Genomic DNA, 27,661 nt, shown 5'->3' with positions numbered 1-27,661 from the left:
TGTGTGCAGGTGAACTCCCCAGGGAAGGGGAGGCTGAGCTACTTGCAGCTTTCAGAGTCAGGTGGGAACCAAAGCCAGGGATTACTTCTGGCCAGGTCCTGATACTTCTTCTTCTCTTAACAAGGGTAGTCGAAAAGCCACTCTGGTCACTGAAGAACCACCCCGTTAGCACTGTTTCTACTACCTTATCACTTAAAAACCTCCAGAGCTGTCCAATTCTTTCACATCACGGGCAAACATAAAGCAAAAATGTCAAATGCGTAAATAAGGCTGCTGATAAGAGAAGCACCTGAACGTTTGTTAACCTCAGCCGATTGGCCCAATTAGTATAACAGCGGCATAGTTTGCATTCAAAGTGAGGTGGAAAAAGTTATCAAAGGAGAAAGCTTTGTACTTGCTAATGATGTAAGTAAGCACAGCTCAGGAGGCGATTCAGCGGGCTTTGATCCACTCCGAAAATAGAAGGAGAGCTCTTCAGGCACTTCTGATGGCACAGCCTTACCATGAGCGTGCTCCAGTATCATCTACTGTGTTCATTTTCATCTAGGATGTTTACCTGACATTAAAATTGTTGAAAGTAAGAAGCAGGAAGACTAATCAATATTTTTCACACATCTTAAGCACAGGAAGGCCAACAAAAGCCAAGAACGGACTCTAAGGTCCAAGCAATCAGAAGAGGTTGTTCCAGCAGGTGTGTGTGTTCTCTTCAGCTCCTTGCTGAAAACAGACAACCTTTCTGAAACTGAGTGTGGTCAGATTTTTCTTTCCTTGCCATGTTTTTTTGTTTGTTTGTTTGTTTTAATGGTCCATTCATGTTTCAAAGCAAAATGAGCTTGAAGGTTTGTCCTCAGCACTTTAGACCCCTCTCAATGCCCCTGTTCACACAGCAGAACAAACCATGGAGGGCAGCTTCTGTCTGAACACTATTGCTGACCACTGGTCAGCATGAACAAAGGAAGTTAAATCACAGTTACCGTCTGCATTAAGGATGAAAACCATCAATGTAAAACCATCAATTCACTGTAGGGACTTCAAACACTGGCAATTGTAAGACGTTCAGCCTCAGAGCTGTAAAACAGATCATCATTTCCAAGATCAGCACGAGCTCTTCATTGTGCTGTGTTCTCATGACGGCTGTTTTTTCCATCTCAGTTTCTTTTATCTTGTTAGATTTTAGCTCCCATTAGAGTTAGGACAATTTTGCAATGGGTCAAAGTTAATTAGTTTGCATCAAAGAAAGGCTCTGTGAAAATGTACCACTAATGAGCTTCATCTGTCTGATTAGTGAGTCTTGCTTTCGGTAACACTTGGCGCAAAATTTTGCTTCAGAGAAATACAACATGATAAGAATATTCAAGGATGAAAGCATTAGCTAAATAGCAACCAAAATAACAGATAAAAGATCAGGGTGGTAAACTGTGAGCAGGCACGTAGCTGTGAGCATTGACAAGAGGATGCCAGTGTAGACCAGAACAGGCTAAAGAAGGTTTAACAAAGATGTGTTCGTGCAAGCAGAGCTTGGTGAAATTCAAGTAGTATATTTAGTGAACTAACAAGCACTAATTCTCTCTCCTATTCCCATTACCTTTAGGAATTAAATGGAAGAGAGCTAGCAAAAAGAGCACTAATTTTCAGAGTGAAAAGATGGGGAAAAAAAGTTTGTTTTAGATGAGTCAAACTAGTTTTTAATATCTGGCAAGTTCCCTGGGAAAGCATTTGCTGTTTTTTAAATCTGCTTTTTAGTCAAGAACAAATTGTGCTTAACCATCTTTGCTTTCAACTCAATGGGATAATTGCTCCAGAGGACAAAAGGCATTAGATAGATTTGGTATTTCTTGCCTTTATTGAGCTTTTTCACCCCACCTACTTTCTCCTACCCTATTAATACAGACAAAGGTACAAATAAGAAGGTACAGTCCAGAATGAATTTCCAGAAGGCCCCCATTTGGGCAAGGCTGTGTTTTTATGTGGTGCTCTCCATTTGTGGCCAGACACAGAAACTACTTTAAACGTGTGATTGTGCTCTCAAAAAACAGAGAGGCAGAGAGCTGACCAGTATAACTGAACAGGCTGTCACTCCTGGCTGGCAGGAAAACACTGAATCCCAATGGGCTGCTGAACCATGTCGCGAGACACAGAGGTTGCACAGCTTATGGTAGTTAAATAGAAAAAGCCTTTGGAGCAGCAAAGAACTTAACTCAAACCCTTTTATCTCTTTCCTCTGTTTTGTCAAAACTTCAGATCAAGCATTGCCACGTTTTGTCAAAATGATATTGACCTGTCACTGGCAGCACTAAAGTCTTGACAGTTTTACCCTTTTGCCAACCTAACACTGAGATTTACATTCAAGGAATGTACTGCAAACACCCTTGTAACCTCCTCCTCTGATCCCGTTAACATGCTGCACCTGTGCGTAATGTTTCTCCTGCTACAAGTTAAAAAACATAAAAATAGGTTGTACTTGTTATTCATACACATAAGCTTGCTATTTTCTCTCAGAAGCAGCAAAAGGGACCAGAGCATGTGTGGGAAGGAAAAAGCTTTATTTAATGTAACTACATTTACTCTTAAGTCTGAGTAAACTCAGGAATCAGCAGAGCAACTTGTTAGTTCAATCATGAAAGCAGTTCCTTTCCCTGGAAGGGCACCCCCGTCACGCCATGTCACATTCAGCAGGCCCTTCCAAAAAGTGCTCTCAAACTTTACACCATGGGCCAGAAGGAAAAAAATAATGAGTCTGCCACACACGGTGTGCTGCAGTATTAAGTACTCTTCTCATGCAGAAGAGTGGTGTAGCTCTGTGGTTATTTGCCAACACAACTGTTCAGTCTGTTGCTTTGGGTGAGAACGGCAACATTTTCACTCTTACCTAAGTTTCGTTTCAGAGGGGTGGTGGTACCTACAGCAGAGTAGCTGGCACATGCTTAGGTCTAGCAAAAGCCCAAGTCACAGCACCAAGGCTGTTGGAATTTAAGAAGCATTTGGACTGTGCTCTTAGTCATACAGTCTGAATTTTTGGGTAGACCTGCATGGATCCACGTTCTAGGAACACAAATCCTTTCCAGCCACCATTAAGTGATGTATTACTGACATTTCTCTATTGCCAAGACACTCAAAGTATGCTACAGCCTTAGCCCTGATAGTTATAAGCCCCATTCCTATTTTTCAGAGGTTGCCTATCCAAATTCCATTAAAGGAAAATAGTAGCTGCTGCACCACCTGAAATACATAGAAATCGACGTAACTGCCAACAAACCTTTTTGTTTTGGCTTCTTTGGAGACCGTCACAATCATTTCCACTCCTTTCAGCACAAAACAAACAAACAAAAAACCTGTAGAGCTAGAAGACATCCCCTCCTCTAGACATATCCATATTCTAAGCACATAATCTCACCGTCTAATTTTCTTAAGTGTACCCAAGCAGCATAAGACACCAATTCAGGACTTCATTCCTTCTTAAAGCTTAACAAACAAACTGCCCAAAGACACCAATGTACCTTAAGCCAGACCGGTCCCCTCTAAGATAACCACAATAAAATATACCAAATAAAATCTGATGGAGCTTGCTTCTGTATATAGGAGGCTGATGCGCTCCACCCAAAATGCTGCATCCAATAGTTGTATCATGGTGATGGAAGCTCACCTGCTTGACTGACTGCTGAAAGGAAAGGGAAAGCTGGTAACAGAGGCTGTAATTAGAGAGAAGAAGGTATTAGAATCAGCTGGAAGCTCTGGTAGGTGGTAGCTCCCCACCTGAGCTCATGCTCCTAAAGTAGTTGTTACTTGTTTTGTTCCAAATCTTACCTTTTCACTGTTCTGAGAAGAGTTATTTTCAGATCAGAAACAGCCACTGGTGCTGCAGTGTAGAAAAACAGATGCTGTTATCTACAGGTGGGGTGTGTTTTTGATTGTATTGTAATTTTGAACACACAATAAAACTAAAACTAAAAATTAATTTAAAAAACAAAACAAAACACAGGGAGAACAGCTGTGGCATGGTCCTGGGTTCAGGCTTGGGTCACTGTGAATGACTTAGGGAAGCCACTGAAGGCTTGCAATCAATCATAACTTGTCACATAAGGCACACCCACCAAATGTTGAATGCCCCACTGTTGAAAAAAAGTGGGTTGTGTGGGCCACATGTCCTGGCCCATTACCTGTTTTAATTGTTTTGGGGATTTCTAATGTCACAAAAGCTGACAGAAAATGTTTACACACAACCTTTGCCTTTTCTCCTGCATGAACAGATGCAAAAATGCAATCAGAAAAGGTATCAATTGAAGCATAAACATAGCGAAGGTTTCTGAATTCTGGCAAATGTGTAACATAAAAAAAACAGTCCTTTAAGTCTGTTACTACTAATGTCCACGGCTGGGGGAGCATAGCTGGAGATGGTAATCCTGGTTGAAGTGTCCCCCTATCTTACAAGACTTCATTAATTTCTCTCAGATCATGTAACAGTCTCCCTTTTCTATTCCTTTTCTCGATTACCAACACCGGAGAGTTCCAGGGCTAGTTGTGGGAACATATGTCTCGCTTTAAGTTGCTGAGCAACTCGGCCTTCAGGCCCTATGTATCCTATTCCTCCTGGATCAAAGGGAAACGGATCCATCTCCTTTTCAGGTCCTAGAGGGCCTGGACCAAAAGGCACATCCAGGCCACCAGGGGGTGTAAAGCAAAGGCCTGAGATGGCTGTAGCGGTGGGGGGGCTGATGGTGTAGCAGAAGGATCAGTGGACAACCCCACAACTCCCTCACTGTCTGGCAAACCACACATTTCTGATTGTGGTCCCACATGGCTCTTTAAGGCCTCAGAGAGTGCTCACCAGGTGCAGAGCAACCCTGCCACATCCTTGTTGTTTTTAGTAGCAGAGTCCCACACCTTAACCTCAATTTGGTCCCATGTTTCAGGGTTGTAAACTGTCTGATTCATAATAAAGGGAATAAACTGGAAGGTTACCGGGACATTTTTTGTTTCTAAGGACATATGATTCCCCACAGTGTGCATTTGCTTACCTTTGGCCCATGAGGGGCAGTTGTGTGCACGGGTCTGCTTCTCTCAGCATCAGCTTCCTCTCAGTGACTTCCAGTAGGAGCTCCTCTGAGCAGTTTGCTGAGTTTGGCTGAACCCATCTTCATGAGGCAGGCGATCAGTGTTCCTGTTCCTGTCCTGGTCCCTGTTCTGCTAGCCTGTCCCTGTTCATTCCCCCTTTTTTTTTTTTTGTTTGTGTCCCTGTTCAGTGTCTTCTTGTCCCTGTTCCTTTTCTTCATGCCCCTGTTCGGGCACATTTGTGGCGTAGTGACCACACAGACAGCAGGGTTCTTTTAGGAACAGTAGCTGCTACTACTTTATTGATAACTTCTACTTTTACAACTTCCTCTTACTGAGGACAGGCCCCCTTCTTATACCATTCGCCCCACAGCGGTCCTTTTCCACTCATTATTCGTTGGCCAACAACTTCACCCAGCAGCAGCAAACACCCAGCAACTTCCATGCCTTAACGGCAACCCGAGACAGCAAGGCATCTCCTGAATCACCCTTCTTGGTTCCTTCTAGACTCTTTACATTCCTCATGGCCTCATTGTTATGAGTCCGATGTTATCACCAACCATGGGTCTTGTCGACCCCCATGGCCACAGTCCCACACTGAGGAAGGGGGCTCTGTGTGACACCGACTCAAGTCGTTGATGTATTTCAGGAGCAGAGCTGTTACATGTGGCCCTGAGCCTCCCTCCTTTTTGGCAGCCCATGTAATGGAGCGCTGATTTATGTTTTGGTAGTGATTCCTCTGCTTTTGAAGTCAGGTAAGGAAAGCTGGTATTAACAAAGAATTTTAAACGAGCGGAGATGTATTTGTTCTCTGGTCTTCCGTAGTCAGTACTGAAGTAGGACAGGAGACTGAATGTATTTTTTCTTTCAGTCTTCTTACAAGTTACATAAAATACAAGCATTCTAAAAACAAGCCCATCAAACCCATTATCTCCTTTTTGTATCACTGCCTACAGCCTGGCACACTGTGGTGTTATGCCTGGCATCCCGTCCTTCCACATAGGTTTGGTTACTTTGTTTTCTTCCTCCTTACAAAGACGTGTCTGTGTGACATGGGCATGTTTTTATTTTAAATAAGTGGTTTTGAACCTTATGGCATGGCCTTGGACTTGTATTTTCTTTTAATTTGACTTCAGTGTCTGTCACAAAATTTATGCTCCTGTCCAAGGCTCTGTTGAGGAATAATGATACTTAGTCTCTCAGACTCTTTCTTCTTTTTCTTTTTGGTAGCAATCTGAAGCCCATAGATACTAAACGAGTTGGTAATGCTGCTTTGTCACTAAATACGAGTTTGACCTAGTGGATACGAAGAAAATAAGAAGTAATTCCTGTTCCCCCAGCAACACTTGCTACCCGTTGTTTATCTTTCTTGCCCCCTTTCCCTGATTTCTTGCGCTGCTCTTGCTGCTTGCCCTGCTCTTGCTGCTTGCCCTGCTCTAATTGTTTCTTTATTGGCATTTTGCAACCCCGACCAGGCTCTGTGAGTGTGACAAAGTACAGCCGCAGCCACGAAGCCGATCAGCACCGCCTCTTCTGGGTGCACTGGCGTTGCGACACTCTCCTTGCCTGCAACCTTGGCGCGGCCTCAATGGGCTCTTGTTAGGGCCGTGCCTATTGCACCCTGAGGGGAGGATGCTCCTCGGGGGAGGCCGGCCCAGGGGCTGGCACTGGGGGCCGGGCTGTGGGCAGGGCAGGGCCGAGCCGAGCCGTGCCAGCAGCCCCAGAGCGGCCGGGAGCTGCTGCCATGGAGGCGCTGGCGGTAAGGGGCCGGCGGGCGTCGTGCTGAGGGGACGGGGGGGGCCGCGTGTGGGGTCGCTCCCTGAGCTCCTCTCCTTGTCCCCGCAGGAGGCTCCGGTGGCCGTGGCCGTGGCCGTGGTGGCTGCCTCGGCCCTGCTGCTGCTGCTGCTGCGGGGGGCGAGCCGGGGGCCGAGCCGCCCCCTCACGCTGCGGGACCCGCAGGCCAAGTACCCGCTGCCGCTGCTGGGCAAGGAGGTGAGCGGCGGGGCTGGGGGGCCGGGGGATCTGATCTGCTGGGGGGCCCAGGGCAGAGCAGAGCTGAGGGTTTGCCCCTGAAAACGTCTGTGGCGTTGGGGCTGCTCCAGCAGGGCTTGGTGTAGGGAAATCCTCCCCCAGCACGCTGCTGCCTGCCCCAGCCTGCCGGAGCCGTGCTCCTGTTTAGGTAAGGATGCCGTGGGGATTGCGCAGTCAGGCAAAACTGGCTCCTTGCGGAATTAAAAGGGGGGAAAAGCCTCCGGTTCTGACGCTTCTCAGCTGTTTGAAGCCCATTTCCAATGCCCTTTGCGCTGCCCTGCTCGGCACTCGGCTTGCACGCTGACCAAGGGCAGGGGGACCGAGGCACGGCGTGGGGAGTGGGGTTTGGGGTTCACAGCAGGGCTGATGCTGACCTCGTCCTGATTTTCCTTTTTTCACAGAATCACAGAATTTCTAGGTTGGAAGAGACCTCAAGGTCATCGAGTCCAACCTCTGACCCAAAATAATGGTATTTTTTTAATGATATTTTTTTTCATAGGAAGTCAGTCATGATACCAAGAAATTCCGGTTCGGGCTGCCTTCACCAGATCATGTATTAGGACTGCCTGTAGGTAAATATCAAAAACGTGTAGTTACGTGCTACTTCTGATTTTTAGGATTTTTACGGGTTTTAAGCGCGTACTCATAGCTCTTGGATTTCTACTTGTGAATGTAGTGCTCGTCAAAGGATGGAGTTAAAAGCTGCATCTGAAAGGAGCTGTGTCAGAGAGAAACGTGAGGCTGATTTCCCAGAGAGTCCTATTTCAGATTTTGTGTTTTCTTTGTGCTGCTTGTATCAAATTGGGTGGTGTGGCTTAGAGGCAAACAGTGAAACTGAACTGGCTCTGAGGAAATTGACCTCTGCTCAGGTTGTAGGCAGAAAATATACCTGTGAAAGTTTTTTTTTAATACTACTTTTTTTGTGTTCTACCTTTTCTCTGTGGTGTCCTCAGTTTGTCAATTGCCCTCATATTTTTTTATTTTATTTTTTTTATTTTTGACAAATATGATAATGCTCATAGATGAGGAATAGAAAAACTCTTCTGCCTGGAAAGCTTGTAACTTGTATGCAAAGCCAAGGGGAAAATACACCTCCTGTGTATATGGAAGGTGTCGCAATGTTCAGAGCCGTTTCTGTGCATGCACTTAACTGTGATTTACCTCCACGTGTGTGTACAACTTTGGCTTGCTTTCTGTGGTAGGAGATTAATTTCAGACTAGGACTGGCACTGTCTTCTCTCCTGTACCCTGCAAAACTGATGGCATTGAACCTTGGACCCTTGGACCTTGAATTAATGGTAATCTGGGCAGGGGAAGGTTCCCCTCACTGGTCTGCAGATGTGGCCCTGTTTGTTTTGTTCTGTGTTTGGCAGCTTCCCTTGAGTCAAGGTTTTACCAGCTGTGTGCTGTGAGCATGTTCTTCCTGCATGCTGCCTGCCAAGGGTAGCAGCTTCTTCAGGTTCGCTACAGGCTTCTATCAGAAAATGTAATTCAACTATCTGCATTAACTAGCCAAATGGTAAATGAATTGGAACGTGTTCTGTAATGTTTGTGTTTATTCAGAGTTTTTAAGATTTTAAATGTTTAATTTTTTTTTTTTTTTAAAGAACTTTAATAAATTCTTAAGAATTTAAGAATATGGTTCTGGAACTGTATGTACCTGATTACTCCCTGGGAGATTCCTGCCTTCTGCTTTTTACCAGGATCATTTTACTAAAAGTGAAGTATTTCTGCTAGCACTGTTCCTGCTTTCTGTTTTTACATACATCCCCCTAGATTAATGCTGTTTGGCTGGGGAGACAACCCTTGGCAAGGAGTTCCAGTTGTCTTAACAAGCAGAAAGAAATCAGTACCTTTAGAGTCTGCCTCGTGTAGCATGACGTTGGCCGAAGAGCTGTCAGTGGAAGCTGCAGCAGTTAGGGAGGCAGGAGTTATGAAGGAGGACTGTGGGCCAGAAGCTTTTTTCTTGATAAATTGTTTCAGAATCTTTGGGAAATTTGCTCTGAGAAATTGCTGCTATTAAACCACGATATGTATTTATTGTTTCACGTGAACAGATGCATCCTTATTTTCACTTTATTAATGAAAATGTGAATAGCAGATTCCAAGATACAGACAACACTTGAGAATGAGCAACAAACTTCCTATAGTTTAATAGAACAAACTTTCTATAGTTTAATATAAATTTCCTTTTTTCCTTTGTGTCTTATCCTGTCTTCTGTAACATAGTGGCTCTCCTCAGTTACCTTGTGCTCCAGAAATCCTAAACTCTTGCTGAAAAAAGAAAAGGGCTCTCTGCTGACACCTGTAAAGCTGCAAAATTGTTATGAGCTAAATACCAAACCTATATATGGAAAGGAAAATCCTACAAAGTAGGTGCTGTCTTCTGACTAGCTGTGTAAACTGGAGATAAGCTGTGGGAGTTACAACTATGAAGGAGATTCGTTTTTTCAACAACACAGATCTTGTGCTAATACATAAAAACACAAGATAACATGAAATAACATCAGCTGGGGAAAGCTAAACTTTCCATCCTAGACAACTTTCTTTTTGTTATCTGTAGTGGCCTTTGTGTTTTAACTCGTATCTCCTTGGGATGAAGCTACAGATTTACCACACATAGTCCAGTCGTAGTTTGCTGTGCATGTACAATTGTATGCACTCTTTGTGCTGCGTGAGCATACATATGCATGATGTACACCATGACAGCAATAACGTGCCATGAAAATAATAATGGATTGTGCAGCTATTTAAATATTATTATTTTTCTGGCTAGATTCAGCGTTTAAATAAGAGACTAAATGTTTTATACAACATTTACATTGTACAGATTTTCTCTATCATTGTTTGTGCTTAGTGGCTTACAATACCTGCTTTTCTGTTTTGTCTTGTCCACCAGGCCTGAGAAAAATTTGCAACCAAGAGATGAAAAAATAAATAATTGGATTGTCATTCTTTCTCCTAGGCCAACATGTTTACCTTTCTGCAAAAATCAATGGTAATCTGGTGATCCGAGCCTACACCCCAGTTTCCAGTGATGAGACAAAAGGTTATGTTGATTTAATTATAAAGGTAAATTTTGTTTTTCTTGAATATAGATAAATTGCTAACTGCAAGGAAGGAAAGCACTTCATTTTGGTGAAATGTAGAGCTTGTTTTGATTGGTCTTTTTTCAAATAGGGTAATTGCATAGCAAACCCATTTCCCATTATCCTTGAATAATGAGTTGCATCTTGTATATCTGCTGTATGTCAGACAGAAATTGTGGAGGCAGGGGAGATGGAGGAGGGAGATGGAGAATCACTCCTCTGGCAGTACTGGACGAACTTCCCTAGTATTTCTTGTGTGGCAGTGAACAAAGAGCAATCACTCCGCCTGGAGCCGCCTTATGCTGTTACTAGCACTCACTGCTAATAGCTGTAAGAAGAAACAAGTCAATCAGGACTGTCTTTGGTGACCCTAGAGAGATTGCAATTATAAGTCTGTAAGCAACAGAAGTTGTACTAATGGGCTTATTAAGAAAATGGGGATATAGAAACAAAGGAAATCCTTTAAGCTAGGGAATGCAGGATGATTTGATCCCAGGATTTCTGGATTTTCTAATCCTTTTCTAAGACAGAATTTGTCCTTAGGCAAAAATCATGACTTTATTTGTGCTCTCTGTTCTTCATGTTACATGTATAGTGAACTGCTGTTAACTACTTAAAGCTTATCACGTGCTTTGAAAGGTGAAAAACCTGGCACGTGGCTGAAATCTCTGGGAAAGTTACAACAAGAAAAGATGGAGCAATGCTATTTTCAGAAGGAGTGATTACAAAAATGGGGTAACGTAAGGTTCTTGTTGGAGGGATAGTGAAATGAGGGCATCAATGCGTAATCTGCTTGCCACATGTTCTTACTCGCCTGGCTGTTTGCAGTGAGCATGAGGACATGTGGCATGAGAGAGCATTTCACCTATTTGGCTGCTTCCTTTTGTGGGGCACAACAGATAACTGAGAGCAAAGAATTGTCTCAATCTCTCTTTCAGATGCTAAATTTCAGACCTGCGATGTAGTAGTCTTCAGTCTTTATTGCCTGCATGAAAGCTAATGGTTGATGTCATAGACATGATTGTTTTTATAGGTCTACTACAAAAATGTGAATCCCAAGTTCCCAGAAGGCGGGAAGATGTCCCAGTACCTAGACAACATGAAGATTGGCGATGTTATTGACTTCAGAGGGCCAAATGGACTCCTTGTCTACAAAGGCTCAGGTACTGTTACACGAAGGTGGGGAGAACAAAAGGGAGGAACTTCTATTAGTTATTCTCAGAGGTATTTTGTAAATCTTGGTAACTTTGTTGTAGAGGAGCAGTTTTGAAAAGTGAGAAAATCCACCTCTCCTGATCTTGACCATGAGCCCATCAGAGCTGATTGTGATGGGAAAAGGTCCTTAGTGTTTAACAGAGTAATAGCTGTTTGTTGTCTTGCTCCTGGGACCACGTAATTAAATCTGGATAATCTCCTATTGCATTATATCGCTAGGAAGACTGCACTGCAAACACCTCAGACATACATACAAGAGATGTTCCAGATGCAAGGGATGTTGTGGCCTAAAATGCCACAAGATTCTGAGAATCTCAGTGTTGTTACTGAACAACCTGCTGACTGTCAGCCAGCTCCGTTTCATTACTAAGCCAGGTCTGAGCTGACTGGGAGGAAGCTGTATGTCCAGAGAAGTAATCCTCTTTCAAGATGCAAGTATAAGACCAAAGGATTTTGCATTGATCTTGCCTGAGAGGGACTGTGCACTTCAAATTCCTGCTTCAGGGGGATCAGTGCTCAGCACTTCTCTGGATCATCACCTTTTATGATGAATCGTACACTGATGAATCTGTTATATCTCAGAGGAAATGGGTGAAGAATGTTTTGCAAATGTTCCTTTCTGTGCTGCTGCTGTTCTTTGCTTTCAAGAGCAAAGTAGCTAGGAAGGCTTGTTGCTACTTACAGATTTTGTGGAAGATCATTGGAATATGTCAAGTGCCTTTCACATATGATATTTTTAAGGGCTTTATGTGGACACATGGAAGTGTCTGCGAATGAGGATGATGATTGCCTAAGAAATCTGCTTCTCTGTATGGGCCAGGGTTACCTTTATCTGCCACTAACCTTCATACTTGCTGAGTAGCCAGTGATGTGGGAACCTATTACAAATGATGCTGGGTAGCAGGGAAGGAGTAAATCACTGGCTCAAAGCTAGGAGTTTAGGTAGACAAAGAGGTTTCTATTCATGCTCAGTGTTATGCTAAGCACGTTTAGCATTTACAGATCTGTCCTAATTAATTGGTAGGCTGTAGGAATACATCCCCATGGAATTTGTATCCATTTTTGTTTAGGAGGTAATGTACCTATAGATGTTGAATACTTCTTCTAGGTACCTTTCTTATCAAGCCTGATAAGAAGTCTGAAGCACAGAAGAAGTTTGCCAAGCATGTTGGGATGATAGCTGGAGGAACAGGTAAAACTACTTTCATTCTCTAGAGTATCACTCTAGAGAATGAAGAGATCTTCATGGATGCTTGTGAGGAGTGTAAAACACTCTGTACTTGGAGAGCAAAGTGCTCCCATTGTCACAGTCTGAGCTGCTCTAACACTGCTGCATGGGTTTGACATTTAGGTCCACTGGGTTTAAGGAACACATTTTTAGTTGGTTTTTAGTTTGTCTTTAGTTTCTCACTGTTACAGTCTGCCAGTTATAGGCAATAAACTGCATTAATCTCCCTATGCTGAGTCTTTTGTCTGTGATGGTAATTGGTGAGTGATCTCCCTGTCCTTATCTCAACCCCTGAATACTTTCCATCTTATTTTTTCCCCCTCCCCTTTGAGGAGGGGGAGCAAGAGAGTGGTTGTGGTGGAGTTCAGCTGCCCAGCTAGGTAGAACTGCTACACTGAGCTCCAGTGTCAATAACAAAAACTAATTTAGGAGAATGTCCTGAGGGTTAAATTACTGGATGTGATAGAGAATGCTGAAGAGGAAAGCTCCAAATCCATGTACTGTGGTTTTGTTCTCATTTTTAAACTTGAAATAAACTTTGTAACAACAAAAAGCCCCGACCTCTGCATTTGGCATGGATTAAAAATTCAGAGGTTTGTAGCCCTGTGCAAACTAAGCTCCCACTGAAGACTGAGGGAAGATAGCAATAATATTGAAACTGCAGCCTTACATGGGTTGAAAGACAGACCTGTTTTTTAACTGCTTTTTTTTGAACAGGGATAACTCCTATGTTGCAGCTTATCCGTCATATCACAAACGATCCTAAGGACTCTACAAAATGCTACCTTCTCTTTGCTAATCAGGTGAGCATTCTGTCCCATCTGTCCTTTATTAATGGTATAACTTTTCTGTTGGCCTCTGAGTTTTTGAAGTTGATGTGACATTGAGAAAATACTGCTCTGCATACATGTACTTCATATTCTTCAAGTTTCTTTTTGATCTGTAATTTCAGCCAACCATATGTGACAAATGATATGATCTGAGGTGGCATATCTAAAATGATCAGTATAGGTGGGAGCAGGAAGTGTTTATTATATAAGTTCTTATTATGCTGTCTTGGGGTGAAGTGATTTATGGAGAAAGCAAATCAGAAAGTTAGATGTAAGTATATAAATACTGCATGGTGCTGCTGTGGTTACGATGCTCTTTTACTTGTTTTGAAGATGGCACTGCATAGTTCCACCTATACTCCGTAATTCCTGTATTGGAGTAAACAGTGTGAACAGATCCTTGTCCCTCTGCTCAGCTTACTCTTCATTGGTTTCAGTGAAACAGGATTTTGTTCTGTTTTTATCTATTTCTAGCGATTCACCATGCTGTATTTGCTAGGGTCAGACAAATCCAGCTGTGATTTTAGCCTGGCTTCAAAAGTTGTTCAAATTGCTATCTTTAAAATTGTGTTCAGGTGACTACTAAGTCTCGTAGTTTGTTGCTTTTTGTCTGAATTTACAGATGGTAGTACTGATAACAGCCTATAATGTAAGGGAAAAAAACACACTTTGTTGGAATGAGTTATCATTGCATTTGTCTTGCTGCATGCTAGACAAGCTCACATCAGAGGGCATCTTGAGATGGTTTGGAGTTAAACAGCAATCTTACTTTGCAGACAGAAAAAGATATATTGCTAAGAGCTGAGCTGGAGGACATTGCCAAGAAGCACCCCGATCAGTTCAAAGTATGGTATACCCTGGACAGGCCTCCACAAGGTAGGCCACTGGTACACACCGGAGACATCTTTACTCCTCATTGTTTAACTGTCACAGTTTCACTCTTGTGAAAACTGCTGCTCTTTTTGTAACCCCAGCATTCTTCTCCTGGTATATCAGCTTAAAGCACATACTTTCATATGTGGAAATAGATTTTTCCCATTTGGCTCACTTAAAGTGGTAGAATCATTAAATATTAGTCCTTGAAATCATTTAGTATTTCACTTTTTCTTTTTTAAATCTCTTAAAACTACACTGCAGAACTTCTGTCATCATTAAGCTTCTGCTGCCACCTCACCACTGAATTTCTTTTCCTGTTTTTTTTCTGAATGTGCCGAGTGGCACAGGTCTCAGTACCTGTCCCAGTATGACAGCTCTGGGTGACCTCTCCCCACTGGAAAATTGTATTCTGTTTATTCCCACCTATTCCCACTCTTTTAAACCTGTCTTTTATTCACAGACCTTCATGTGTGAAGGTCTGCACAAACCCTTTTCAACCAGATTCTTGCTATCCCCTTCAAAAGGGACCACTAGGTTTTGAGCTCAGAGATTTGACCCTATCTTTGCTCGCAGTGATCGTGGCATAACTTTGCTGAATCTTCAGCTGCTTTGTAAGTACAACATGTGCAGTTGGCTTTTTTAGCCTTCAGACAATACAGAGAGTTGAATTAATGGTTTAATTTATTTGTTTCAGACTGGAAGTACAGTTCTGGCTTCATCACTGCAGACATGATTAAAACCCACCTCCCTTCCCCTGGCAGTGAGACGCTCATTCTCATGTGCGGGCCACCACCCATGATTCAGTTTGCATGTCAGCCCAACCTGGACAAACTCGGCTATCCCAAGAGCAATACGTTTTCTTATTAACAGTGATGCCATCCAATACCTTTCCTTGAGTAAGTACTGCATATTTTCCTACAGGAACAACTGGTATGTAACTGGGCAGTATTTCTGCATGTATTTTTTAGCTGTATAATTTAATTTCTGTGGTTTTTAACTTCATAATTGTCTTTGACTATTTTAATATCACAAGGCCGAGAAGTGATGTGGAAAGTGATTTAGTCTAAGCTTGCAAGTTAGTTTGAAATGTTACATCACTAGTTCTTAGGGAAAAAAAGTGTAATTGGAGATAGGACAGAGATGAAATGACCTGTCTGTTAACATGGATACGGAATTTGGGAGCTGGCTATGAGACTAGACTAGGATAACATGAATGCTTGGCAGGTAATTCATTTAGTTCAGCCCAGTGAAGGGGAGAACAGAGAACAGTCTTTTTTCAAACTGCTGGTTTGTAGCCATTTACCAGGGTTTAAGCAAAATGGCAGTGTGCCACTGAAAAAGCGTTTAAACAGAATTTGGATAACACCTCAATTGTTTATTACTGTAGCAGAAATTCTTGTTAGTCTGACATTTATTCGGAATTATATAACTTCATGCTGACTTCTAATGGCCTTAGCTAAACAATCACTCTAAACTACAAATGAAGCTCTAGGCTGCCTATACAGACACGCATCCAGTGATGATTTTAGTGTTATTCCCTGTAAATGTAGTGCTTGCTCTTTTGGCAGTTTCAGAAATGTTCTTTGCTTAAGAGAAAACATGGCATCTTCCTTCCTAGTGTACACTACACTGAGTCAATCTTAAACTCAGCCATGCCTTGTCTGAGTGTTTCTACCATGCAGCATTTAATTTTTAGTCTTCAGGGTCTGAAGTACTGCAGGTTCATTTTCAGGAATTAGTTTATGCTACAATTGCCGTAAGGTCTGAAAAATCCTCGAGACAAAAGACTTGTTTCTTCAGATGCTAATGAATATGTTTACTAAATCTGTCCCTGGTCAACCACAAATATCTCTATAGGAATCATTCCACAACCAGGAAAAAAGAGGAATATACACAATTTATTTATAACAGTCAAAAATTTATGCATTTATGCCTTTGCTATAACTAGGATTTCTTACTATATACAAAAAGAGATTGTGTAGGTTGAATATTCACAGCCAGGATAGCACAATACCACAACGAGTTATAAATACATCCTCAGAAGAATCTGCTTGGAATATCTCAGTGACATTAAGGCTCCTCTTGTCAGAGCAGCTTATCCTAGTTGTAATACTGCAATACTTAAGTTTGTTTAATTAAACTGACAGAATATTTTGTGTCCCTGTAGTATATGATCTGGTCGTTAGTGTGAACTGCCAGATTAGAGATGTGCTTGACTGGTATGCTTGGTAGCCTTTAGTAAGTATTTTTAGTTGGCTGCTTTCTCACTCCTACTGATTTTCAATTAGCAGTGTATTGTTCAGTGATTGAAACAAACAAACAAAAAAAATCCAGTAACCTTAATTTTAACGTTTTGGACAATTAAATTATTCATTTAGCTTTTAAAATATGGCGATACAGTGTAGGGTCTGTTAGGAGAGGCTCATGGAGGGAGGGCTAGAGTAGGCTACCTTTAAAAAGTGCAATTGATGGCTTTCAAAGAGCCCATGCTACTTACTCTGGATAGTACCTGAGATTTCCCTTTAATTTGGGAAGGTTTATGGCTAGGCCTGCCCTCAGGCTATATTGATACATAAACCAACATCCTGAAGCCAGAAAGGAGAGTAACATAAACCATCCATATACAGAGACTTTTCTTTATAATTTGGTAGTTTTCTTTTCTGGCATTTCTCTATTTACTAAGATATCCTGCTAGTACCTTGTTAATACAGGCACATGCCAACAGATGCCGCAAGTAATTGTTGCTGTAAAAGAGACACTTTGACCCTTGAACTGTCCCTCAGGTAAGTAGTCAGAGGGTGCATTTCCCTGTTACAGTGCTGCAGTCCAACCTAGCTCAGCAGAATAGCAGCAGATTTATTTTGTTAGGTTACAAAGAAAAAAAAGCTTGTTTTATTATGGTACTTATCTGATGCTCCCTAGTGGCATTTTACACATGACAGGACAATAGTACTGACCTCCTATTGATAAATAAAATACTCTATGAAAATCTATCTGTAGCTGGGATGAAAAGACAACTGGAAGTGTAATAGCAATATTGTTTATAGAAACATCACCAGTTCTCATGCAAATGTTACAGTTTCTGCTACAGGCACCAGGCCTGAGGGCCGTTTGCAGGTATACATGTATGTTTTATTAGCTGTAACACTAGAAAGAAAATACAATGGTAATTAGCCTGTCATTACTGGTCTTAGAAGGCTCTCTCTGAACTGTTTAAACTGCTCAGAAGGCTTATGAGCATCCTGATGTTTGCACATGTGCCTCAGTATCAACCATTTTAGACAAATGTAAATGTACAGAAAAAGCACCTTCAATAGTTCTACTTAAGGACACATCACTCAAAACAAAACAGGGAATCACGGTGGAAATTCTGTTGTGCTTACAGAGTACAGCAAACACTATCCTGACATTTTAAACTTACATTTTGTATTAATTAGTGTTGTGATTGCCCCTTGATCATAAACAACTTAGTGCTTATGTAAAAATCAAAAAATAAAGAAAAATCAATTTAAACAAAGAACCAGCTTTTGAATCTACTAGTTCTCTTGGTAGTCTCAATGTTACATAACTTGTCCTGCTGCAGCTGTTCAGTATCTTTGAGTTAGTTTAAGATGTGTGAGCAGGCCATCTAGATTGTCATCCTCCTGATAAAAGCAAGGGCTTGGTGCATAGTAATCTTTTATTTTCCCCTTCTACACTGCACTCAGAGAAAGAGGGCAGGACCTGTACTAATGAAAGGGATGAAAGTATCTCTGGCAAGACTGTAGTAGTACTTAGTGAGCCATCAGAGCTGCACTTGCCAGCATCTGTCTGAATTGCTATGTGGCTATGGTCAGTCCATGTGGTAAAATAGAATATTAATGACTCTTGCATTACAAGTTAATTATAAAAATAAAAAAATATAAAAGCTCTTTCCTAGAGCAGTACAGAAACACACATGTAAAAAGATGACAAAATACAAGGGTAAAACATACTGTCTTTCCGGACTCTAGAAAATAAACAGTTCTGTACAACTTCTCTCAATACCTATTTGACATTACATAATACAGAAACAGTGCAGAGGGAAGTAACCTGTGAAGTGTTGCTACGTTAGCAAAAAAAAAAAAAATGCTGTGTGGTGAGTCTCACTGGTGGGAAAGAGGCAAAACTTTGCAGTACCACAGCATCAAGTGTCTCCTGGGCACCCCTCTGGACAGGTATGAGGTATTGGTGTTCTTGGTCACACTGAAACATTATCTCCAGTCTTCAAAGGTAGGTGTTAAAAATCTGCTGTCATTTAGCATTTCATCTTGGCTTAACATTGTCTGAAAAAAAAAATGCAGCAAGATGTGAACGAGTAAAATATATTCAGTTAAAGGCCTATAGTTAAAGCAATCCAGCTGTAATAAGATCAGATGCCCAACAGAGGGGGTTAGAGCCACATAAAATTAAAAGGAATCTTGAATGCTGCTTTAAATAGTGACACTGTTATTTGATAGAGGAAATATTCACAATAATTTTGTGTGACATTATTCTTTATATTCTTTATATCCTTCAGTCACTTCTTGATTTTAAAAAATCAGTTGCTATAGAGTCAGGAATATATACAGTGATTTTGTGCCTCCCCCCAAAGATTTTTAGCTCTTCTAACTCTTCAAATCTTTCTTACCTCTTCACAAGATTTTGAGATGAATATCTGTTATTGGCTCAAAGAGATAGCATAATTCATAAGAACTTAAAATTGGGGCTTAAATGAAACTTAATTTCTAGTATGATTTAAAAGTGTTTTGTTGGTTTTTTGTTTTTTTTTTGGACTGCATATGTGCAGCGAGGCTATAAAGAGTTGCATCACAAGAATAGCAACCCACTTACTCTTAACCGCCACCAGCAATGACCAACTTGCACTGAATTCTAGCAGAATACATTAGTGACTTTAAAACAAGTAAAATTGGTACATACCGTAAGATTGCTTATGCCTTGAGAAAAAGCCCCTATTTGCTTTACTGTTCCTTCTGAATGTTCCATCTGTAAAAGTATTCAGCAACTGGTTCAAATCAGACAGTATGTGCAATTTTATTCACTCTACCTGCATCTTTGGAAGGTCTCTCTGCCTTGACAAATGAAGCTGCAGTATTTTTAAAAGTTCTGATCTCTGCACTTTGGAAAGTTACACATTAACAAAAACATCTCCATGCTAAGAAGTACACGAAAATGCATTAGTGACAGAAGGATTGAATCCTGATGAAGAAAGACTGATTCTGTGAAACTTTAGCTGTAATTCACAAAGAAAAGAAGAAGTTTAACTGGTATTTGCAGTGAAGAGCAATATTTTCCAGAAGGCAAAACACACAAAATAATTCTGGCAATATACCTCCATAGGCAAAAGCAATAACTGTCCATAATACAGCCCTACCTATTCTTACACAAAAAGGTTATCCGTTCTAGGGCATTAAGGTTTCACTGTGTGACCACATACTCAGAAGTCAGGCTTAAGTAGAAGACCACTTCCCTAATGAAAAATCCAGTATTTCTGTAATGCTTGAACAGCCACGTGTTGTAAGCTGTTGGCTCAAGATTAATACATTCTCTTTCAACTCTTAACCACATAACTGGACATCCATACTAAATTACGGTTTGTATATTCAATTCTGTCAGGGTTTTGCTATTGTCCCCAGTAAAGAAGAGCACTTTATTTTCACTAACGTGCACACAGAAAAAAGACAATGGTTAGATAATGAACACAAATGAGATGTTAGATGCAGTAAACCATGCAAATGACAGAATGACTTTCATAGTTAGTCTTATCAGTTTTGTGACCATTCTCTCATTAGGATTAAAATGTTTCACTGAAGGTCACTGGAGATAGGACAGTTACCCCAGTTACCTCTGTCTGGATCTTGTGTTGACAAAGTTCACACAAGCCTCTGTTAGCTCCATTTTTCAGGGCTTACATCCTTTTACACAAAAGCAAAGTTGAATAGAGTTCAATTTGTTTTAGTCTTCATCATTTGTATGATGTCTAGACATGGTTTCATTTAGCAGTTCACTACTAAATAACAAAAGTGAATTACTTAAGTATTGGTTTATTAATAATCTTGTTCATTATTGAGGCACTGTTTTCATGGATACCTGTTTAAGCATAACTACTTCCCACTGTACATAATGAAAGAATTCAGTTGGATGCTTTGATTAAGCTGTTAAAAATATACAACCCAGTTGTACTTTAATATATAACTTGATAGTTCTGTACAAATTAGTCCAAATTTATTACATTAAAAACCACCCATATAAAGATAAAGAAAAAAGTTGTGTTCCGTACTCAGATTATGAAAGCTAGAAGTACAAAAGTCTTGTGTTTACTGCAGCCTCCACTTTAACTGTCAAGATATGTTGACCTTCATAGTGTAAAGGTGTTACATTCCTGAAAAAGGGCTTTAAGATGGATGAGTTTATCATTATGTTGATTAAAAAAACAACAACAAACCTTAACATTCTTAGTATAAACTCTTTCAAGTGTCCATAGTCAATACTTTCTCAATGAGTTCATGCGGATGTAGCAAATACTGTTATATGCTAACATTTCATTATTTGCAAGCTTTGGAATGCAAGGAGAGGGTGAGATGAGAATGGCGTCAGTCTGTTTGTCCCACCTGATCCAGCTCCCTATCAGTGAATGGACTAAGTCCTTTGTATCCACCATAGTTCTTCTGAGTACCGTTTGTAGCACCTGGATTTGTATCCATAGGACAAATGTAGTCTGTTGATTCATCAAATTTCTTTTTTCTTAAGTTTCCAAAATGTGAAAATCCAAGTTTCTTTGGCTAAAAGAAAAAGAAAACAAGTTTTAAACTAGAAGAATATTTAAAGAACAACCTTATTTAAAATCCTTTCCTTTTTATTTACTAATGTACCTTAGTCCTTCAAGTATGTAAGACTCTAAACTAAATAAATTTGTTTCCAAATTGGGAGTTACCAGTTCATTTTAAATACAGTTAGATAAAGTTCTTTCTAAGAAAAGACAGGATTGCATGCTGATTTCAAAAATTGATTTAAACAGTTAGCAAAAAATGAAATGCCTTGATATCTAGAGCTAAGGAGAATGTAACACCACTTCTAGAACTGACCTCTCCCCACCCATATATGCCCCTTATTTTCTTTATAAGAAAAATATATAGCAGTATGTACGTACCCGAACTTTGGCAGTGGTGGTCAGAGGTGTGTATGCTGTTGACTCTGTTATATCTCTTTTTTCTTGCTGTGCCTCTGGTCCAATTAATATATTAAAATTGGTTGTTAGGTGGCGTCGCAGTAGGGTCTTTTGAGGTGGAATATTCAGCAGCATTGCCAGTGTGTCACCATTGAAGCGAGGTTCGAGAATCTATTAAAAAGATAGCAAATATTTAACCATATAAAATCAATAGTAAACCATTACAGTGCTTATCAGAGGGATTTCTTCATTCTAGCTATCTACACTAGACATTTTATAGCTCTGTAGTGATAGGAGATTTGCTAGGTTTGAATAGGAAATACATGAAAATAGGCAGTAAAATACAGAGTATGATCAGACAAACACCTGATTATATTTATTACCAATCTTTACAGTTGCTTGGATTGAACAGAATCGTTTTGGATATTTTCTGCTATACTTTTACTATGGTATTACTCTGAAAATATGAACTTAATCTTAGCACAATTTTTTTCTATTTCATTTTTGCAAAAATTCTATGGTACTAGAATAACAGTTTTCAGAACTCGTCTTTGCTAAGCTACAACTAGTTCATGTTTTGAATCAAGAAAAAGTCCCATTCCTGATTGCAGGCAACACTAATGTGAGTTCAGAACAATTACTTCCTGTGTCACGGTGTTGGCTCAGAATTCTATTAAAACCTCCCCAAGAAACACTCAAGGATTCTTAAACAAGTAATTTTCTCACAGAATAGTTTTCGTTTTGTTTTGTTTTTGTATTGTACTACTGTTAAACGCATACACAGCTTTGATTATAAAAAAAAGGTCTTAGTTCCTTTTTTATTTTAGTTTTCCTTTGTATAATTAAGGTGTATGGATCAGATGCAGAGGCTTTTTTAGAAGTCCTGATCAATTTGCAAATGTATGTTTCTTCCTGCTTGACAACCACTAGATACCAGATACAAGATGTTTTGCATCAGTCTGTCAATTCTTAGTAGATATGTAGTAATATGTTAAAAAGAATTCTTACAATGAGGCCACCGTGCACTCCACTTCCTCGAAGGTTTGGTGCATATTCTGCCAGATCAACTGATCTGAGCCATTCCATCACTCTGTGATTGGACCACTGCACTACTTCAGAAGGTGAAACGTTATTCTGTTAAGGTAACCAGAAAAGATGGATGATGACAACATTGCCTGCTCTGTCACCACATGCTCACAAAACATATCTTTAGTTTAGATTGAAAACATCATTCTTCCTTTTCAACAAAGGAGAGTATTCCCCAATTCTTAGATACTGATTCTGTTCAGATGAAACCCATCTATTACATCAAGTTCTACAATAAAAGAGACAACAGATGCTGGGTGACAAAAAAAAAAAAAAGATCATTTTGAGAACAGCATTATTCTCAAGGCTTTGATACTATGACTAGGAATAAGCTATGTTGATCAGGTAAGGCAAGAATCCATACAGTCTTAAAGTTAAGTTAGGACGACAACAGAAGAAGTATTCCAAATTGTTCTTTCAAAAGTTGAATTAACTTAAAACTAAGCAAATGATTTGTAAAGGAAGATGCATGAGATTCAACTAAAAAATGCTTCGAGCACTTAAGGACTTTGTAGGTTCTTATTATTAGTGAGTACATGGTATATTCCAGAGCAGGAATGCATGCAACTACTGCTTTAGAGGCAATTGTCTAGTAGTTGGGACTGAGGTGCTATTATTCATGGGGTATAATAATGGGGTAATAAGTGCTTGTTTAAATTAAATTACTTAAACATTCTTTTACCTCCTCAGCTGGTCTTCTGCGTAGACAGTGGGGGTTAAAACTGTTGACATGCAGCACATGAATGGCACATTTAATACTCAGATGATGCAGCTGACTGGTGACTTTCAGAAAGAGAAGATCATTCTGTAAAAGAGAGATCCTTCTAAGTGGCACAGAATACACACTAAGATAGGTACTTTCCCCAACAAGATGGCTAAAAACTGAAGTTTATAGCTTATTTGGTAAAATCAAGGCTCGGGGATAGTTTTAAAATACCTGATTGTTTTTGATCTGGCTGTGGTAGGATTGCTGAATCCAGCAGCACACATCTAGCATGCAACAGTACGGATCATACTTCTATAGCAAAGGCTCCTCAAGCAGCATGACAATGTTGTATTTTTGATAACAGCTAAATGTAGGTGTTTTTTCATAGAACACCAAAACAAATATTTCACTATCCAAACCTGGGCAAGGAAGCTGTAAAAGTAAACACACTGGCTATGTGTTTACTGCTGATTTGGTGAGAGCTGTAGAAGTCACTGGATTTGCTGCTTATCTTTAATTTATATAACATTGTTGCTAACTTGGTGAGGAGAACAAAACACTCCAGAAGCTGTCTGTAAAACAGGTCATTTTACCTTCATTTTTGATGCGTTTTATGATATTGGAAGAGAAACTTGCAGAATTCAGCTGCAAAAGCCTACATTACTTATTTTATATACCTTGGGAACAGTGATCATGCACTAAACAACACCAAGGAGTTATTACTAGCACTATTTCTGGCTTGCAGAAGTCTTCAACTGCTCACATTCTAAGAAAAAGTCTGTAATGGTTTGCTCATTCTAAAGTTCAGAGTTAAGTTAAACTGAGGCAAAAGGATTTTAGCTTACCACAGTTAAATACTGCAACATTCTCCCATCAACTCTGGACTCGTGAAACTGGTCTTTGTACTGAGGTAAACCAATGTCATCAAGCCAGCCTGCAGATACAAGAACAGTGATGTACCCAAATGTGGGTCAGTAAGAATGAAGCCCTTCTAATCTGGGCAGGCTTCTTCTGAGGCATTCAGGTAGCTCATTCTGCTTACTCACCTCTCTAAAGGACAGCCTCATAGCAGAAGCCTAAAAGCAATTCATCCAGCTTTTCCTATAATACCCCTACAATACTTTAAATACAAACCTTCTGTACTGTAAAACTTAGCTTTTGCATAGACTGAGACATAGTGTACATTCATTGTCCTTCAAGATGGATGGGCCTGCAATACGTTTGTTTAGGCAGGTATCAGACATCTTTTAAGAGCACTGAGTTTCAACAGGGCAAGATTTTTCATAGAATGGGGGTTTTTGTATTGTTCTTGATGTTCAAATATGGTTGCATAGAATGAAGTTCCAATGGGAACTGTACCTTTCAGATTGCAGAGTACTGAACTACTTTATGAAACATGGGCACCATGAAAGGCATCAGACTATTAAATGCTATGTGCTTTATAAAGTATTCCACCCAGCACTGTCTTCTAGTTGAGATTGTGTGGAGTATGCAGATAAAGAAGGAAACTCCATAGTCATCTATTTGTAGAACTACTCTTTTTTTCTTTTTTCATTCCTGCTCAGCTGCATAAGAAAAAAAAATATTTTACAAACACTTCCACAATTCTTCAAACACTTACGTGTCACCCAGATATGATCGAGTTGTGCAGATTTCTCATCTTGTTTTGCATTTATTGATTTAATGGCCAAAACTAATTTCTTCCTGTGCAGTGGATGCTTTATTCCCATTTCCTGTAACAATAACCATTAAAAAAGTAGTTTGCTCTTTTCATCTCGTTAAACAGCTACTGAAACATTTCAAAAAGGTAGAATTGCCAATTGTCTGAAGGGATCTAGTTGTACTGAATCAAGATTTATGGTTGCTTGAGAAAAACAGTTACAGATATTACCTTTTCCATGTCCTGAGGTGTTGCAGTTAACAGCGTATGGCCTGAAGTCACCCACTGCCGTGCAAAAATGACGTACTGCCCTAGACCGAAGTCCTCAAGCCAGTTACAAACTCTCTCAGTGCTCCACTGAGCAAATGGAGCATTGTAGTCACTGAAAAGTAAAATAACTCTTTGAAACTCTTACAGGAAAGAATACGGTTCTTATCAGAAAGATCATCACATACCAGAGGAAATACTACAGCCTAGATCCTAGTATTCTTTATCCTGTGAAATAATAAAGCCCAACAGCCATTCTCTCAGTATATGCTGTGGTAGTAGTGTCCTCCTAATTTGACTGCCTAGCTTTCTCTTGTGAACAGTTGGAGCAGGGTAGGGTGATAAGGATTAAAGTTTCCCACTTGAAAATAAAGAAAAGGGTAATTAGTTGCTGAATCCTCAGCACTGCAAATATTCCCACATGAGATGATAATAAGTTTCCATGTTCTTTAATAAAGGTGAAATTTTGGTGCTGCTACCTGCAGCTGAAGGAGTGCAGATAGGCAAGCTAATCAGGATACATTTTCTACCAGGGAAGTTCTTTCCAGTTGGGGAATTCCATGTGTAACGAAGTATATTGGACAAAGTATTGCACAAGAGAAGTGTTTTGCTGTTCATTGTATTTAACAGCATCTGCTAATACACTGTGCAAGGAAAAGAAGAAATAATTACCTTTTCTGGCCTTTGGTTTCCTTTGATCTGGATAACCGAGGCCCAGCTGTTGCACGAAGACCGCCTCTTCGGAACTCTGCCAAACCCAGATCGTCTGCAGGGAAGTTACCAGACTGAGTTCTTCTTATTCTTTCAAAACAAGAGCGCCAAGACAGTACTATTAGCGTCCAACAGAGAACATTTGTTTCATATGGAAACTATAATGACAACTAGAAGCTGTATCAATCTTCCTGTAAACCACAAACATATGATTCAAGCAGCAGCCAAAGAAGTTCCAAGCAAACACTGTCTAGACCAAACTCTGAGTAAAGAAAAAAGCTCTGCAAAACAGCCATGACCTTTCAACACAAGTAATAATCTACACTGGAGGTCAGGCTTCTAAACATCTGCTGTCCTGAAGCAGATAAAATGAACGCAGTAAAACTCAGTCCCCCTGCTTTTTGTTTCTTCTGTTTTCTCAGCCTTTTTTTTTTTCTTTTTTAAAACTGAAGGCTCCTGTAATGAACAACTGACTATCATTTAATTTTTTCATAGCTACTGAAACTGTTGGTACTCTAAATCTTTAGCATTATAACAACACAGCAGAATACGTTATTTCTTCCAATAACGTGATGCTTTGTATATTACCATGCATTTCCCTCCAGCCATGTGCACATAGAGACACACCTGTACAATCACAGAACAGAGCTGCTTTTCCTCCTTTTCCTGAACTTTATTTTATTCTTGCTGTAGGTACCGTAGCTTTTACTGAGAACTGAATTAATTCTGTTGAAATACTTTGATAGGAAACTAAAAAAAAATTATCTTACTTTCCCCAGATTTTCTTGATCCCTTTTGGACTCTTTCTATTTTCTGGAGACAGTGGAGACTGTGGACCTGAATCCGTTCCAGAAGAAAGAGGTGAAAGGTCATCTGAGACTACTGTACCATCCACGTTCTCTGTTTCTCCTGGGTTAAGAACAGTAATAGTCACATTTTTTACTAATTGTTGACAAAGTGGTTATCTGGGAGACTAATACTTTAAAAAAAGAGAAAATGTAATAAATAAGTAAAGATAAAATAAAATGTTCCTGTATAAAAAAGTATTGCTCAAAAGGGGAAAAAATATTAGCTGTACATTTCATACCAAAAAAAAAAAGAAAAAAAAGAGTAAAACAGTATTGTTGTTTCAATTTATTTAAAAACATTATTTTAATTAATTCAGAATCTTCACTTGGGTCTGCTCTTGCCTTTCTACTGTTAATACCAAAACTCTTCCATTAAAATCGGTGGGAATTTTTCTGTTTTCACTAAAGTAAGATCATGAACAAGTATTAAAAAAAAATAAAAAATAAATCCCATATGAATGCCATAGAGGGAAAGCTCTTATTTCATTTCAGCACTGCACTTAAGAAATTCAATGTGGATTGCCCCCTTGGTATTAGTATTTTATAGAGGAGAGAAAGGGAGGGAAAAAAGGAAAGGAAAAAATAAGTAGCAAAATTCACGTTAAAGTTGCATCTTGTTTGGATACAATACCTAGCACTGGTGCACTGACACTCCTGATGCGATCTTCAGTCATCCCAAGAAGCAGAAAGCCAGATGAAGAAGCAAAGAAGATATAAAACACCAGCAAAATAAAGTTATGGAAGAGCAAAGAAGTAAGCTAAGCATTAAAAGCAGAAACAAAAAGAAAAGAAGCAGTTATGCTTGACGTGAAAGCAAATGTGCATTGGTTTGCACAAGCCCCAGGAATCCTGCACAGGTCATCTTAAGTAGATTGGAAC

The 27,661-nt window shown here is 40.0% G+C and overlaps 2 protein-coding genes across 12 annotated transcripts in view; one reads left to right on the top strand and one right to left on the bottom strand.

Annotated features, from left to right (window-relative positions):
* The first annotated feature begins 6,753 nt into the window (after positions 1-6,753).
* CYB5R2 (cytochrome b5 reductase 2) lies at positions 6,754-26,850 on the top strand. Its single transcript, XM_082761168.1, has 10 exons — positions 6,754-6,808; positions 6,895-7,041; positions 7,580-7,652; positions 10,046-10,152; positions 11,203-11,332; positions 12,493-12,576; positions 13,330-13,415; positions 14,219-14,318; positions 15,013-15,214; positions 26,714-26,850. Exons 1-9 carry the CDS (start codon positions 6,794-6,796, stop codon positions 15,183-15,185), a joined length of 915 nt encoding a protein of 304 aa, XP_082617294.1. The 5' UTR covers positions 6,754-6,793; the 3' UTR covers positions 15,186-15,214; positions 26,714-26,850.
* Positions 15,243-27,661, bottom strand: part of PPFIBP2 (PPFIA binding protein 2) — a 112,258-nt gene continuing 99,839 nt past the window's right edge. For 5 of the 11 annotated variants that reach the window (XM_082761163.1, XM_082761165.1, XM_082761164.1 and 2 more), the window contains 11 exons: positions 26,705-26,843; positions 25,896-26,024; positions 25,188-25,338; positions 24,918-25,029; positions 24,142-24,230; positions 23,273-23,395; positions 22,513-22,638; positions 21,487-21,675; positions 20,948-21,118; positions 19,257-19,322; positions 15,244-18,622 (listed from right to left, as the gene is read on the bottom strand). In XM_082761163.1, coding sequence (XP_082617289.1) covers positions 18,551-18,622; positions 19,257-19,322; positions 20,948-21,118; positions 21,487-21,675; positions 22,513-22,638; positions 23,273-23,395; positions 24,142-24,230; positions 24,918-25,029; positions 25,188-25,338; positions 25,896-26,024; positions 26,705-26,843 — 1,367 coding nt within the window. In that variant the 3' untranslated portion in view covers positions 15,244-18,550. Of the gene's footprint in view, positions 18,623-19,256; positions 19,323-20,947; positions 21,119-21,486; positions 21,676-22,512; positions 22,639-23,272; positions 23,396-24,141; positions 24,231-24,917; positions 25,030-25,187; positions 25,339-25,895; positions 26,025-26,704; positions 26,844-27,661 lie in introns of all 11 variants that reach the window. The other 6 variants (XM_082761161.1, XM_082761157.1, XM_082761160.1 and 3 more) reach the window with 2 other exon arrangements.

Source organism: Aythya marila (genome assembly GCF_965140915.1).
Source record: "Aythya marila genome assembly, chromosome: 5".
In the NCBI taxonomy this organism is placed as follows: Eukaryota; Metazoa; Chordata; class Aves; order Anseriformes; family Anatidae; genus Aythya; species Aythya marila.
This window is presented reverse-complemented; position numbering and strand designations above follow the sequence as displayed.